Source organism: Narcine bancroftii, chromosome 4 (assembly GCF_036971445.1).
Source record: "Narcine bancroftii isolate sNarBan1 chromosome 4, sNarBan1.hap1, whole genome shotgun sequence".
Classification (NCBI taxonomy): domain Eukaryota; kingdom Metazoa; phylum Chordata; class Chondrichthyes; order Torpediniformes; family Narcinidae; genus Narcine; species Narcine bancroftii.
The window spans coordinates 98,958,551-98,972,250 of record NC_091472.1 but is presented as its reverse complement, the minus strand read 5'-3'; the positions used below and the strand labels follow the sequence as shown (position 1 = coordinate 98,972,250).

Genomic DNA, 13,700 nt, shown 5'->3' with positions numbered 1-13,700 from the left:
TCCACCCCCCCCCACCCTATTTACCCATCGCACCCCAGACTGTGAACCCTTAGCCACAAAGAGCAGGAGGTACAGCCCCAGAGACAGAGCTTTTATTAAAATGGAGACACGCTGATTGCTGCAGGAGGGCAACATTGAACCCAGCAACAGCCCTTTGGCGAGCCCAGGTAGTCATAGCAAAGATGGGGGAGAAACGATGCTTAGTGATCGACTACAGCCGGATCATTAAAAAGTTCACACAGTTGGATGCATACCCTCTCCCTTGGATTAGCAAGATGGTGAGTACGATAGCCCAGTATAAGGTCTTCTCCACCATCGACCACAAGGCTGTGTACTACCAGGTGCCCATCAGGAGGAACGACCGGCCCTATATGGCGTTTGAAGCCAATGGCTGACTCTATCAGTTCCTCCGACTCCCATTCGGAGTCACTAATGGGGTATCACGGTTCCAGAGGGAAATGGACTGACTGGTGGATGACTACCACCTGGAAGCTTTTTTCGTTTACCTGGACAATGTTACCATCTGCGAGCACTTGGTGAGTGATCACAACACAAACCTTAAAGAGATTCCTGGAGGCAGCCAAAGGATTCAACCTGACATACAACAAAGACAAGTGTGTGTTCGGGGCTAGGAAGCTGGTTTTGTTGGGTTACGTAGTACAGAACGGGGAGGTGGGACCAGATCTGGCTCGCATGCAGGCCCTGATGAACTTACCCATCCACACTACACCCAAATCACTCAAAAGATGCCTGGGCTTATTTGCCTATTACATGCAGTGGATACCCCAGTATGCAGACAGGGCCCAGCCACTGATGAGAGCAAAAGAATTCCCTCTGCCCAATGAGGCAGTCCAGGCATATAACAACCTGCGCAACCACTTGGCACACATCACCATGAGGGCTGTAGATGAAACACTCCCCTTCCAGGTGGAGACCGATGCCTCAGATGTAGCCATAGCAGCCACCCTGAACCAAGAGGGACACCTGGTTGCTTTCTTTTCTCTAAAGCTGCAGGGCTCAGAAACCATGCACTCAGCAGTGGATAAAAAGGCTCAGGCCATAGTGGAGGCAGTAAGGGACTGGAGGCATTACCTGGCAGGCAGCTGTTTTACATTGATCACACAGTCGGTAGTTTTTATATTTGACAACCAGAACAGGGAGAAAATTAAGAATGATAAAATCTTACATTGGAGGATCGAACTGTCTACTTACTTGTATGACATACGATACTGCCCCGGTAAGTTTAATGAACCCCCAGACGTGCTGTCCAGGGGTGCTTGTGCGGCCACTCAACACATGTCCCAGCTGCAGAACATCCACAGCAAGCTGGGGCACCCCAGAGTGACCAGGATGTTCTACTTCATTGATTCTCGGCAGAAGAGGTAAGGACTACTACAAGGGGTTGTCGTATATGTGTGGAGTGCACTCCATAGTTCTACCGCCCGCATGAGGCAGCCCTTATCAAATCCACCCAGCCATAAGAGCGTTTCAACATCAATTTTAAAGGCTCTCTCCTGTCCACCAATAACAACTGTTACTTCCTCACTGTGATAGATGAGTTCTCCCAATCTCCCTTCGCCATCCCCTGCACCGATGAGTCCACAGCAGCAGTAATTAAGTGCCTGAAACCCATCTTCAGCATGTGTTGATACCCTAACTATATCCACACAGACAGGGGGGCAGCCTTCATGAGTGCCGAGCTGTAGCAATACTTCCGAGAGATGAGAATTGCTACCAGACACACAAGCTACAACCCCCAAGGGAACGAGCAAGTAGAGAGGGAGAATAGTACCATTTGGAAGACGGTCCTTCTGATACTAAAGTCAAAGGACCACCTGGTATCCAGGTGGCAGGAAGTGTTACACGAGGTGTTACACACGATACGCTTGTTATTGTGTACTGCCACGAACATGAGTCCACATGACAGATTTTTCTCTTTCACAAGGAAATCAACCCCGAGCTCGGAGGTGACACATTGGATGATCTCACTGGGTCCAGTGCTGATCAAGAATCATGGCCGAACACATAAGAGTTGGTCGAGAGGAGATCCACGCAAACCAGAACTACATGTTTGTGACGTTCTTGATGGGAGGGAGGACTCCATCTCCATGAGGGACCTGGCACCGGCTGAAGAAGAGGAAGAACCAGAAGAACCCCAGACCGACCCAATTGACATACCGTCGGTACCCCTCCAGGCACCCACACCCCCTCCAGCCGCACCGCAGGCAGTCTGGGGGTCTGGAGATCCTGGTGGAGCCCCTGAGCACCGGGTGCCTTGGCCTCCTTGAGTCTCCTGGTCCACCTGTGATAGAAGTGTAATGAGATGGGGCTCCAGCTTGACGATAGAGGGGGGTTCACTCTCCTGAACCGGGTTCCTTGAGGCCCTGAGCAGAGGTGGGGAGAAAATACTCAGTTGCTCGTGGAGCACCTGAGACAATGGATCCCCTGTTCACACAGGTGCCAGGTCCTTGATGAAGACGTTCCTCCCTGCCATCCAGGTACTCCACGTAGGCATACGTGGGGTTGGCATGGAGCAGTTTCACCCTTTCTATCAGGGGGTCGGTCTTGCTTCTCCTCACGTGCTTCTAAGAAGGACCAGACCAGGACTAGTGAACCAGACTCGGAGTGTAGTCCCTGATGCTGACCTTCTGTCGAATGTGAACACGAGCTCTTGAGGAGTAGCATTGGTCACAGTGCAGAGTAGCGACCGGATTGAGTGGAGCGTGATGGGGAGGACATCCTGCCAGCGCGAGTCTGGAAGACCTTTTTGTTTCAGGGCAAGTTTGACAGCCTTCCAGATCATGGCGTTCTCTTTTTCAATCTGCCCATTTCCCCTGGGGTTGTAGCTAGTAGTCCTGCTAGATGTGATGCCCCTCACCAGCAGGTACTGACGCAGCTCGTCGCTCATGAAGGCTGAGCCCTGGTAGCTATGAATATAGCCGGGATATCCATACAGGGTGAAAATAGAGTTTAGGGCCTTCATAACAGTCAAGGTGGATGTGCCTGGGCACAGGATAGCGAACGGGAAGCGGGAGTATTCGTCAATAACTGAGAGAGAGTAGATGTTCCATTCATGGAGGGGAGAGGTACCTTAAAATCGATGCTGAGCCGCTCGAAGGGCCTGGATGATTTAATCAGGTGTATTTTCGCGGGATGAAAAAAGTGCAGCTTGGACTCAGCGTAGACCTGGCATGACCTGGTCATTTCCCTGACGTCTCCTATTGAGTAGGGCAAATTGCAGGACTTGACAAAATGAGCTATGCGAGTGACTCCTGGATGCCAGAACTCATCGTGTATGGTTTGCAGTTGACCGGTGTGTGCGGAGGCATAGCATCCCCTGGACAAGGCATCTGGAGGGACAATAAGAGCCCCTGGCCAGTAGGTGATGTCAAAACTGTAGGTGGAGAGTTCGATCCGCCACCTAGCAATTTTGTCATTCTTGATTTTGCCCCTCTTGGCATTGCTGAACATGAATGCGATAGAACGTAAATCTTCTACCAGCCAGGGAGTGCCTCCAGTGCCTTACGGCTTCTATAATGGCCTGTGCCTCTTTTTCCACAGCTGGGTTCCAGAGCTGATGGCCTTGAAGCGTCCATGGGAAAAAGGCAACCGTCCTGCCCGCCTGATTGAGAGTAGCGGCCAGGGCTACGTCCGAAGTGTCACTTTCCACTTGGAAAGGTACATTTTTGTCTATCACGTGCAGGGTGGCTTTCGCAATGTAACTTCGGAGGTAATTAAAAGCTGTCTGGGCATCAGCCGAAAGGGGGAAAGTGATGGCTTTTAAGAGGGGATGAACCTTGTCAGTGTACTGAGGGACCCACTGGGTATAATATGAAAAAAGCATTTCCTCAAAGCCTTTGCGGTTCCAGGGAGGGGAAGATCTAACAAGGGGCGATTCCTATCGGGGTTGGGGCAAATGACGCCATTCTCCACCATGTAGCCAAGGATAGCCAGTCGCGTAGTCCTGAATACACATTTGTCAGAATTGTAGGTGAGATTCAGGGCTCTCGCCGTGTGAAGAAACTCTGGAGATTGGCATCATGGTCTTCCAGTGTGGCCACAGATGGTGACATTGTCGAAGTAGAAGGTAGCCTTCAACCCATATTTGTCCACCATCCTGTTCATCTGCTGCTGGATAATAGACACCCTATTGGTAATACCGAAAGGGACTCTCCTGAATTGATAGAGTCGACTGTTAGCCTCAAATACCATGTACAGTCGGTCCTTGGAACGAATTGGCAGCTGGTGACAGGCAGGTTTCAAGTCGATGGTCGTATAGACCCGATATTGCGCGATATTGTTCACCATGTCCAAAATGCAAGGGAGGGGGTATGCATCCAGGGGTGTGTATCTGTTAATTGTTTGGCTATAGTCAATCACTAACCTGGACTTGTTTTCCCCCTTTACTACCACCACTTGCGCTCTCCACAGGCTAGTGCTGGGTTCAATGATCCCCTCCTCCTGCAGGCGCTGGGTCTCCATCTTTATAAACTCCCTGTCTGCCGTGCTGCACCTCTTGCTCTTGGTGGCGATGGACTTAGGTTTTGGAACAGGAGCGGAGAGGGGGGTCAATGTTCAGCGTGGAGACGCTGCGTGGGTCCTGATTTTGAGGGCTCTCCATTCCAAGTCAAGAACCAACAATACTGGAGCACACAATTCATCTAAAATGTACATGTGAAATTTACAAAATTCCCCCTTCAAATGACAGATGAACTATACAATGTTTCTATACATGTGCCAAATGGGACTGGGATGCTAGGAAGATTCAGTAATTAGACGGTTACATTTTTAAGTTATATTTTTGCACAGTCCATGAATCTATGAAACTTTCCATGGAGCCTGTGTCAATCAGGCATTTGGTTGAATGTACATTTACCTTTACCGTCACCATTGAGTTGCTGAGCTGGTGAGGTCTATTCTGGTCGAGGACAGGTTGCTGGAGATGCCATGTTCTTCCCTCAAGTGGCCCCCTCCGTCCTGGGTCGACCTCGTTGTGCGGCAAGATGGCCACCCTCCTTCCTTCTCTGACGATGATGGTGGTGTTGAATTCAAAATCAGGCTACTGCAAGATGGCTGCCGGGAATTTTTACGTTGTTTCCGTAGGCAGTGGGTTGCACAGCAGGCGATCTCGGGCGAGTCCGGTGCAGACGACTTGAGGATGGAATCGGATCCAGGAGCGGTACAGGCCATGGATTTCCCCAGACCTCCCTTTGCGTGGCAGACCCTTGCCCAATGTCCCTTCTTCCCACAGCTGGAGCATGCCGAGACTTTGGCAGGGCAGTGGGCATGGGGGTTTTGGTGACATAGAGTGCGAGGTTGTTCTTGATGCACCATTCAACCAAATTTTCATTTTCTCTCATGTACGCTGACTCATTACCTCTTTTTATACAACCCACTACTGTGGTATGTCAGCAAATTTGTAGATGGTGTTGTTGCCTTGTGGTGCTCTGGTGCTAGAGATTGTGGAGACATTCTCACTGATATGGGTCTGGAGGTGAGGAAATCCAGGATCCAATTACACAGTGGGGTTTTGAGTTCAGGTCTTGTTTTAATCAAATCTACCATCCACGCCCCTCAACCTCCTCTGCTCGCATTAAATAGCTCAGCCAGAAAACAATCCAAAGTCTGGAGAAAATCCTGACACGTCTTAAACATTTTCAAATCCACTCACATTTAGTGGTTCTCAGTACTTTTGTTCTTTAAATAAAATGAATTTTCCTGTCATTACATCTTATTTATGAGCGTATTTTCATCTATCTGATTGGGGTGTTGTGCTGATGTTTTTTTGAAATTCTTGATGCTGAACCTACTGCTTTGAGGAGACGCCTCTTCAGTTCGCATCCGTCGCTCAGGCCCCAGCCTCGTTACCCCGGCAACGAACCAAAGAGCCGAACTGCCAAAAGCAAAAACGAAATATAAATATTAATATACTCAACAATCGTCTAAAAATAAGTTTCTAAATACAGACTTAGATGTGGATAATTTGTTGAATTAATGCCTCGGCAAAGCCGAGCGAGAATTACCCATGGTTCCCCCGGCCCGACCTCCCCAGCACTGGAAGATGGCTGCCATGGATGGTGCGTTAAACGTGCTGGGACAGCGGACCTCCGGGGACTCCATCCGCACTCAGAACGGTGAGAGGTAGCGTACGGTAGAGAGTGGACGAGCAGGAGCCAGCATTTCACCCGTCCTCCGGTCCCGACCCTGCCACACACAAACACGTGCACTCATAGGGCATCTGGCCCGGGCAATCGGTAATGTTCCAGAACCTTCCCTGTCCTGCCTTTCAGTCAAACGGCCGGGAAAGACGGAGGGATATAGATCTGATATGAAACGGGGCGCTGGAATGTTCTCGGAGCCGATCAATGTGGGCGGAAAGCAAATCGGTTTCGGGGCCCTGCACGAGGGGAGGTGGAGTGAAGTGGATAACAGCCGGTATACGCCTGCTTCAGGCCGCTCCCCACTTCTCCATACTGGCACTAGGTCGGCGGAGGCAAGTTGGGCCGCTGTTTGTCTAACAAACCTTCAGGATGTGAAGGAAAATTCAACCCATGGTAGAGTGCCTCTCACACCTTACAGCACGGAACATGCTTTTCAGCCCAACGCTTCCATACTGACCAAGTTGGCATTCGCATGTATTTGGTCTATGAACGGTTAGCGCGACGCCTTGACAGCGCCAGCGATCGGGATAGTTTGTATGTTCTCCCCATGTCTGCGTGGGTTTTCCCCCAAGGTGTGGGTTCTCCCCGGAGGCATGGGTTCATGGTCTGAAATTATCTGTGACCGTGTTGTATAACTAAATTTAATCCTTCCAACCCCTAGTTCATATTTATTCAAATGTCTTTTGAACATTAAAATTATACCCACTTGTAGTTTCCTCTGGCAGCTCTTTCAAGTTTTGGACCTTCACCTGAGTGAAAAGGTTGCCTCTCATTTCCCTTTTAATTATCTCCCCTTAAACCTTTTAAAATTGTGCACTGTAGTTCCAGAATCACGTATCCTGGGAAATAGAGTGAACATACACTTTATTCATGCCCCTCATGACTACCTTTCAGCCTGCATTCAATGGAATAAAAACCTATTTCACCTCTCCTGATACTAGTCCCAGCAACATCCTCTGCATTCTTTCAACTTGTATTATTCCTTTACTGAGCAAACATATTTGCATACAGTAAGCCCCTTGTATGGCTGTAACTCAAGGTCCCAACTTTTATTCTCAGTACCCTGCCTGAGATAGGCAAGCATGCTAAATGTATTCTTCACTGGCATGTATATGAAAAGTGAAATGGCTGGACAGCAGATTGATCAATTAGAGTTCAACAAGGGTGACTTTGTGTGGAACCACAGCAGATGGGTGGGATTTGAATGAATATTTATTTTCAGTCTTTATTGTGGAAGGCAAGAATTGGAGGAAACAAGTGGTGATGCCCTGGTCCATATTAGAACTACCAGGGAGGAGGTTTTAGCAGCCTTGCAGCTTTTAAAATGGACAAATGTGGGCCTGAAGTGCAGACTTGCACCTTGTAGGAAGAAATTGTGGAGGGCGGCACCGTTAGCATAGCGGTTAGCCCAACGCTGTTACAGCGCCAGCAGTTGGGACTGGCATTTGAATCCCACGGTGTCTTTAAGGGGTTTGTATGTTCTTCCCTTGTCTGAGTTGGTTTCCTCCGGGTGCTCCGGTTTCCTACCACAGTTCAAAACATACTGGGGGTTGTAGGTTAATTGGGTGGCATGGGCTCGTGGGCCGAAATGGCCTACCATGCTGTATGTCTAAAATTTAAAAAAATATTTTCATCATCTTTGGCATGTATGAAGTGCCAGAAGATGAGAGCGGATAATGTTGTGCCATTATTTAAAAAGGGCAGCAAGGACAAGCCAGTCAATTACAAGCCAGTGAGATTGATATTAGAGGATGAAAAATTGCTAGAGGGGATCTGAGGCACAGAATCCATTGACATTGGGATAGTTAGGAACTAACTGGAGGTAAGCAGCATGGAATCATGTGTGACAGATCATTGGCGCGAATCTGATAAAGAGATTTTTGAAGAGGTGACCAAGATCTTTGATGTGAGCAGAACAGTGGATGGACTATAGCAAGGACTTTGACAAGGTTCATTTGAAAAATGAAATTACATGGGATCCAAAGTGAGCTTTATTTTTGGATTCAAAAAAGGTTTAGTGGAACAAGTTAGGCTAGGAGTGGAAGGGTTGGAATCTTGTCATTAATGACCAGATGGGTATATAAGTTTACAACTGGATCTACATCCGAATGGATGAATAAAGGAGTGGCAAATTAATTTTAACCCTGACCAGTGTGAGATTTTCCATGATTTGCAGTGAATGGTAGGTAGGTTATCTCGTAGAGCTTTTTCAATGCTATAGAATTTCATCATCCCAGCTGAAATCTCCAACTATGTCTTTCTTCTGAGAATACAGAAGAAAAGCATAATTTAAGATTTTGTTCACATACCGAGTCCACCCATAGATGTCCCTAAAGTGCTCACTTTTTCTTTTCCCTTGTTGCCCATTGGCCTAAGATAATTACAAAATGTATTCAGACTTAATTTGTCTGTGATATTTTGTAGCCCCTTTTCCTCCCAATTTCTATTTTTACACTATCCTCTACACTCTATACAGTTGTAGGGCTTCTGGGCACAGGGGGATGTGGACTGCACTGGGTGACGCCATCAAGAGGAAGTGACACCAAAATGACTGTCTAAATTTTTTGTGCAGGGTTTCAGCCGAAATGTATTTTTTATAAAAATACCCCTGTAGTTAGTTGTAACAACAAAAACATTTTTTGTAAGCCTAACTTACATGTATCAATAAACTTACAATGCTAATTTACTTTTTGAACCTTCTAATACATGCCAGCCAGCCAGAGCTCTCATTATTACCCAATTACAAAGATGCTTTGAATCAGTGATTTCGTCTGCAAGTGCTCACGCACTGTTTTCGTTGCTGCTGGTGTTTTTTTTATAGTCATTGCTTCTGTCAAATTTTTTGGTGTTTTAGCTATAATATTGTGGTAATTATATAACATTTTTGAGACTAACAATAAAGTGTAATGTTAAAATCAATATAATTTTGATGTAGTTCGTAAATGTTTTTATCTTGAATTCTATTGTTTGGTTACCAAATTTTCACTTTAGCCACATGAAAATGTAAATGTAAATACATTTAGGCTGTGCATATGATACTATACACCTTTTTAATTTTGCTAGTTGTTTATCTCACTACTATTGCCATAACATTCAGTGATATACATGATTTACAAGTAACATCAGTACAAAATACATTGCTAAGGATTCTGTATGGTCTGGTACAGGAGGTCCATGGGGGGAGGTTGGGGGGGGTGGGGGAATGAGTGACACCATGAGTTACCGCACTGGGTAACATCAACCCTAGTGATGCCACTATTTCTAGGTTTTCAGTGTTCAATATTGACCAAAATATCTCTTACAAATAAAGAATTTTTAAAAATATGTAGGTTATGAGTGGTGAGGTTAGAAAGGATTAGATTAATATGGAGTAGATTTATTTAGGTTGTCAGAAGGGCCTATTGTTTCTATAACTTGCCTTCCTTAACCCATATAGGAACATATTAGTACTGAACTTCACTTTTGAAGGACTCATCCTGCACATTGCTGTTCCCACTCAACATTTGCCAGGCCCTGTCCAATGATAATACTAATGGCCTCCCATAATTTTTGCACAATGACTTGTTTTTTTTCCAAGTCACAAAATACATTAGCTCTAGTTTTTGATCCTTTCACAAATTGAAATAGTTAATGTTTATGAATAATTTATGTGTCTTCCTTCATTCTCCAATACTTACAAGATTGACTAAGTGTGTTTTCTTGTTACCCATTTGAAATCTATGTGCAGTGCACAGCATATCTAGTACATTCTATTCATCTATTTGCTGTCTTCAGTTAGCTTTGTTCGGGAGGTGGACTGGTTAACTAGTCCTTATGTCCTGCTTTTCGGGCCACGCTGAATTGTTGCGTTTGACCAGCATCCCTACTTCTTTTACACTACTTGGATTGCAGTTTGATTGTGGCACTAGTAACAGTCTAGAAAACTAGCCATGTTAAATGGAGATTATAGAAGATAGTGACAACTTATAGATTTTCAGGGCAGTCAAGTCTTTTGAGGAATCGTAGAGATTAAAGGGCACATTTTCATGCAACCTGCCACTTTCTACTTTCATCTTGTGTAATGCATCGCGTTCAAGCGCATTATTGTATTAGATTAGATGGATAGAGGATTGGGTGTGAAGAACATTGATTCCTAATGGACAAGTTTCTTGGGGGTTGTTGTTGGCATAATGGAGGGAAGTTAAGCATGAGGCTACTTTATCTGCCACATACATATTCTTTCCACCACCTTAATGCTCTTGTTGAATTATTTCCATCTATTTACCCTACTCAAGTTTTAAATCTGCTGGTATTTTGGTACTTGCTGTATAGTTAAATGGTGAAAAGTTTCAAGTGGAAGTTTTGGCATTACTGAGATAAAAATAAATTCTGGAAACAAAAAGTTAACCCTGTTTTCCACAAATCCTGGTATATCTGCTGAGTATTGTTTTTTTTTTAAATTTTTTATTTTTCACACCATAAATCACGTTAGCCATGATATACACTTTTTCTTTTTCACACATATACAGTGACTTTTTCTCCCCCTCCTCCCAAGCCACCCCCCCCCCCATCCATTTTAGGTATACAATCTAGGTTGCATTAAGCCAGTCAGACAATGTTGTCATTCAACAAAAATACACCAGAAATTCTATTGAGTCCATTCTTTTCTTTTCTTCTCCTTCCATCAACTTAGGTAGTGTTTGTTCCCGGTAGGTTTTCGCTATTGTATTTAATGTAAGGCTCCCATACTTGTTCGAATATTTCAATATTATTTCTTAAACTATATGTTATTTTTTCTAATGGAATACATTTATTCATTTCTATATACCATTGTTGTATTTTCAAATTATCTTCCAATTTCCAGGTTGACATAATACATTTTTTTGCTACGGCTAGGGCTATCTTAACAAATCTTTTTTGTGCATCTTCCAAGTCAATTCCAAATTCTTTATTTTTTATGTTACTTAGGAGAAAGATCTCTGGATTCTTTGGTATATTGTTTTCTGTTATTTTATTTAATATCTGATTGAGATCATCCCAAAATTTTTCTACTCTCTCACATGTCCAGATTGCATGAATTGTTGTTCCCCTTTCTTTTTTACATCGAAAACATCTATCAGATACTGTTGGGTCCCATTTATTTAACTTTTGCGGTGTAATGTATAGTCTGTGTAACCAATTATATTGTATCATACGCAGCCTCGTATTTATTGTATTTCTCATCGTTCCAGAACATAATTTCTCCCATGTTTCCTTTTTTATCTTTATATTTAAATCTTGTTCCCATTTTTGTTTAGTTTTACCATTTGTTTCCTCATTCTCCTTTTCTTGCAGTTTAATATACATATTTGTTATAAATCTTTTGATTAACATTGTATCTGTAATCACATATTCAAGGTTACTTCCCTCTGGTAAACTCAAATTGCTTCCTAATTTATCTTTCAAGTAGGATCTCAGTTGGTAATATGCCAGCGCTGTATCTCCAGTTATATTGTACTTATCTCTCATTTGTTCAAAGGATAAGAATCTACTTCCTGAAAAACAATTTTCTATTCTTTTAATCCCTTTTTTTCCCATTTTCTAAAGGAAAGGTTGTCTATTGTAAAAGGGAGTAGCTTATTTTGCGTCAATATTAGTTTTGGTAATTGATAATTTGTTTTATTTCTTTCTACATGAATCTTCTTCCATATATTGAGGAGATGGTGTAATACTGGAGAAGTTCTATGTTGTACCAATTTTTCGTCCCATTTATATAATATGTGTTCAGGTATCTTTTCCCCTATTTTATCTAATTCTAATCTCGTCCAGTCTGGTTTTTCCCTTGTTTGATAAAAATCTGATAGGTACCTTAATTGTGTGGCTCTATAATAATTTTTGAAGTTTGGCAATTGTAAGCCTCCTTGTTTATACCATTCTGTTAATTTATCTAGTGCTATCCTCGGTTTCCCCCCTCTCCATAAAAATTTCCTTATTATTTTCTTTAATTCTTTGAAGAATTTTTCTGTCAGTTGTATTGGCAATGCCTGAAATAAGTATAGTATCCTTGGAAAAATGTTCATTTTAATGCAGTTTACCCTTCCTATCAGTGTTAGTGGTAGCTCTTTCCAATGCTCTAAATCGTCCTGTAATTTTTTCATTAGTGGATTGTAATTGAGTTTATATAATTGGCCTAGATTTTTGTTTATTTGTACACCTAGGTATCTTATTGCCTGCATTTGCCATCTGAATGGGGATTCCTTCTTAAATTTTGAGAAATCCGCGTTATTCATAGGCATTGCTTCACTTTTATTTACGTTTATCTTGTATCCCGACACTTCTCCATATTCCTTCAATTTCTTATATAGTTCTTTTATTGATAGTTCTGGTTCTGTTAAGTACACTATCACATCATCCGCAAATAGACTGATTTTATATTCCCTGTCTTTTATTTTTATTCCTTTTATATTATTATCTATTCTTATCGATTCTGCTAGTGGTTCTATAGCTAGCGCAAACAATAATGGTGATAGTGGGCATCCCTGCCGCGTTGACCTGCTTAAGTTAAATTGCTTTGATACATGTCCATTTACTGTCACTTTCGCTAACGGTCCCTTATATAATGCTTTAATCGAATTAATATACTTCTCCGGTAAACTGAATTTTTGCAATACTTTGAACAAATAATTCCATTGTACTCTGTCGAAGGCCTTCTCTGCGTCTAAAGCAACTGCTACTGCAGGTGCTTTATTTCCTTCTGCATGAATTAAGTTAATAAATTTACAAATATTGTCTGTTGTGCGTCTTTTTTTGATAAATCCAGTTTGGTCTAAATTTACCATTTTCGGTACCTGTTCTGCTAATCTGTTTGCTAACAGTTTAGCTATTATCTTATAATCTGTGTTTAGCAAAGATATTGGTCTATATGACGCTGGTGAGAGTGGATCTTTCCCTTGTTTTAGTATCACTGTAATTATTGCTGTTTTACATGAATCTGGTAAATTTTGTGTCTCATCAATCTGGTTGATTACATCCAGGAGGGGCAGTATTAATAGGTTTTTAAATGTTTTGTAAAATTCTATTGGGAGTCCATCCTCTCCTGGTGTCTTATTATTTGGTAATTTTTTTATTATCTCTTGTATTTCTACTGTTCCAAATGGTTCTGTTAATTTATTTTGTTCCTCTATTTGTAGTTTTGGTAGTTCAATTTTAGTCAAAAATTCATCTATTTTCCCTTCTTTCCCTTCGTTTTCAGTTCGGTATAATTGTTCATAGAATTCTCTGAAGTTTTCCTTAATTTCTTTTGGATTATATGTAATTTGTTTGTCTTTTTTCCTTGTTGCCAATACCATTTTCTTAGTTTGCTCTGTCTTAAGCTGCCATGCTAAGATTTTGTGTGTTTTTTCACCTAGTTCATAATATTTCTGTTTTGTCTTCATTATATTCTTCTCCACCTTATATGTTTGTAATGTTTCATATTTTATTTTTTTATCCGCCAATTCTCTTCTTTTGGTTGTATCTTCCTTTATTGCTAATTTTTTTTCTATGTTTACTATTTCCCTTTCCAACTGCTCTGTTTCCTGA

The 13,700-nt window shown here is 42.8% G+C and overlaps 2 protein-coding genes across 3 annotated transcripts in view; one reads left to right on the top strand and one right to left on the bottom strand.

The window, feature by feature from the left end:
* The window catches only part of tmem181 (transmembrane protein 181), a 171,510-nt gene extending 165,636 nt beyond the window's left edge, over nt 1-5,874 (bottom strand). Inside the window, exon 1 of one of the 2 annotated variants that reach the window (XM_069932165.1) lies at nt 4,877-5,874. The gene's annotated coding sequence lies outside the window, so the exon portion shown is untranslated. The remainder of the gene's footprint in view (nt 1-4,876) is intronic. The other variant, XM_069932170.1, reaches the window with a different exon arrangement.
* Nucleotides 5,875-6,026: 152 nt separating this feature from the next.
* The window catches only part of tcp1 (t-complex 1), a 61,679-nt gene continuing 54,005 nt past the window's right edge, over nt 6,027-13,700 (top strand). The window contains exon 1 of the mRNA XM_069932164.1: nt 6,027-6,134. Within this exon, the coding sequence (XP_069788265.1) occupies nt 6,062-6,134 (73 nt within the window). The 5' untranslated portion in view covers nt 6,027-6,061. The remainder of the gene's footprint in view (nt 6,135-13,700) is intronic.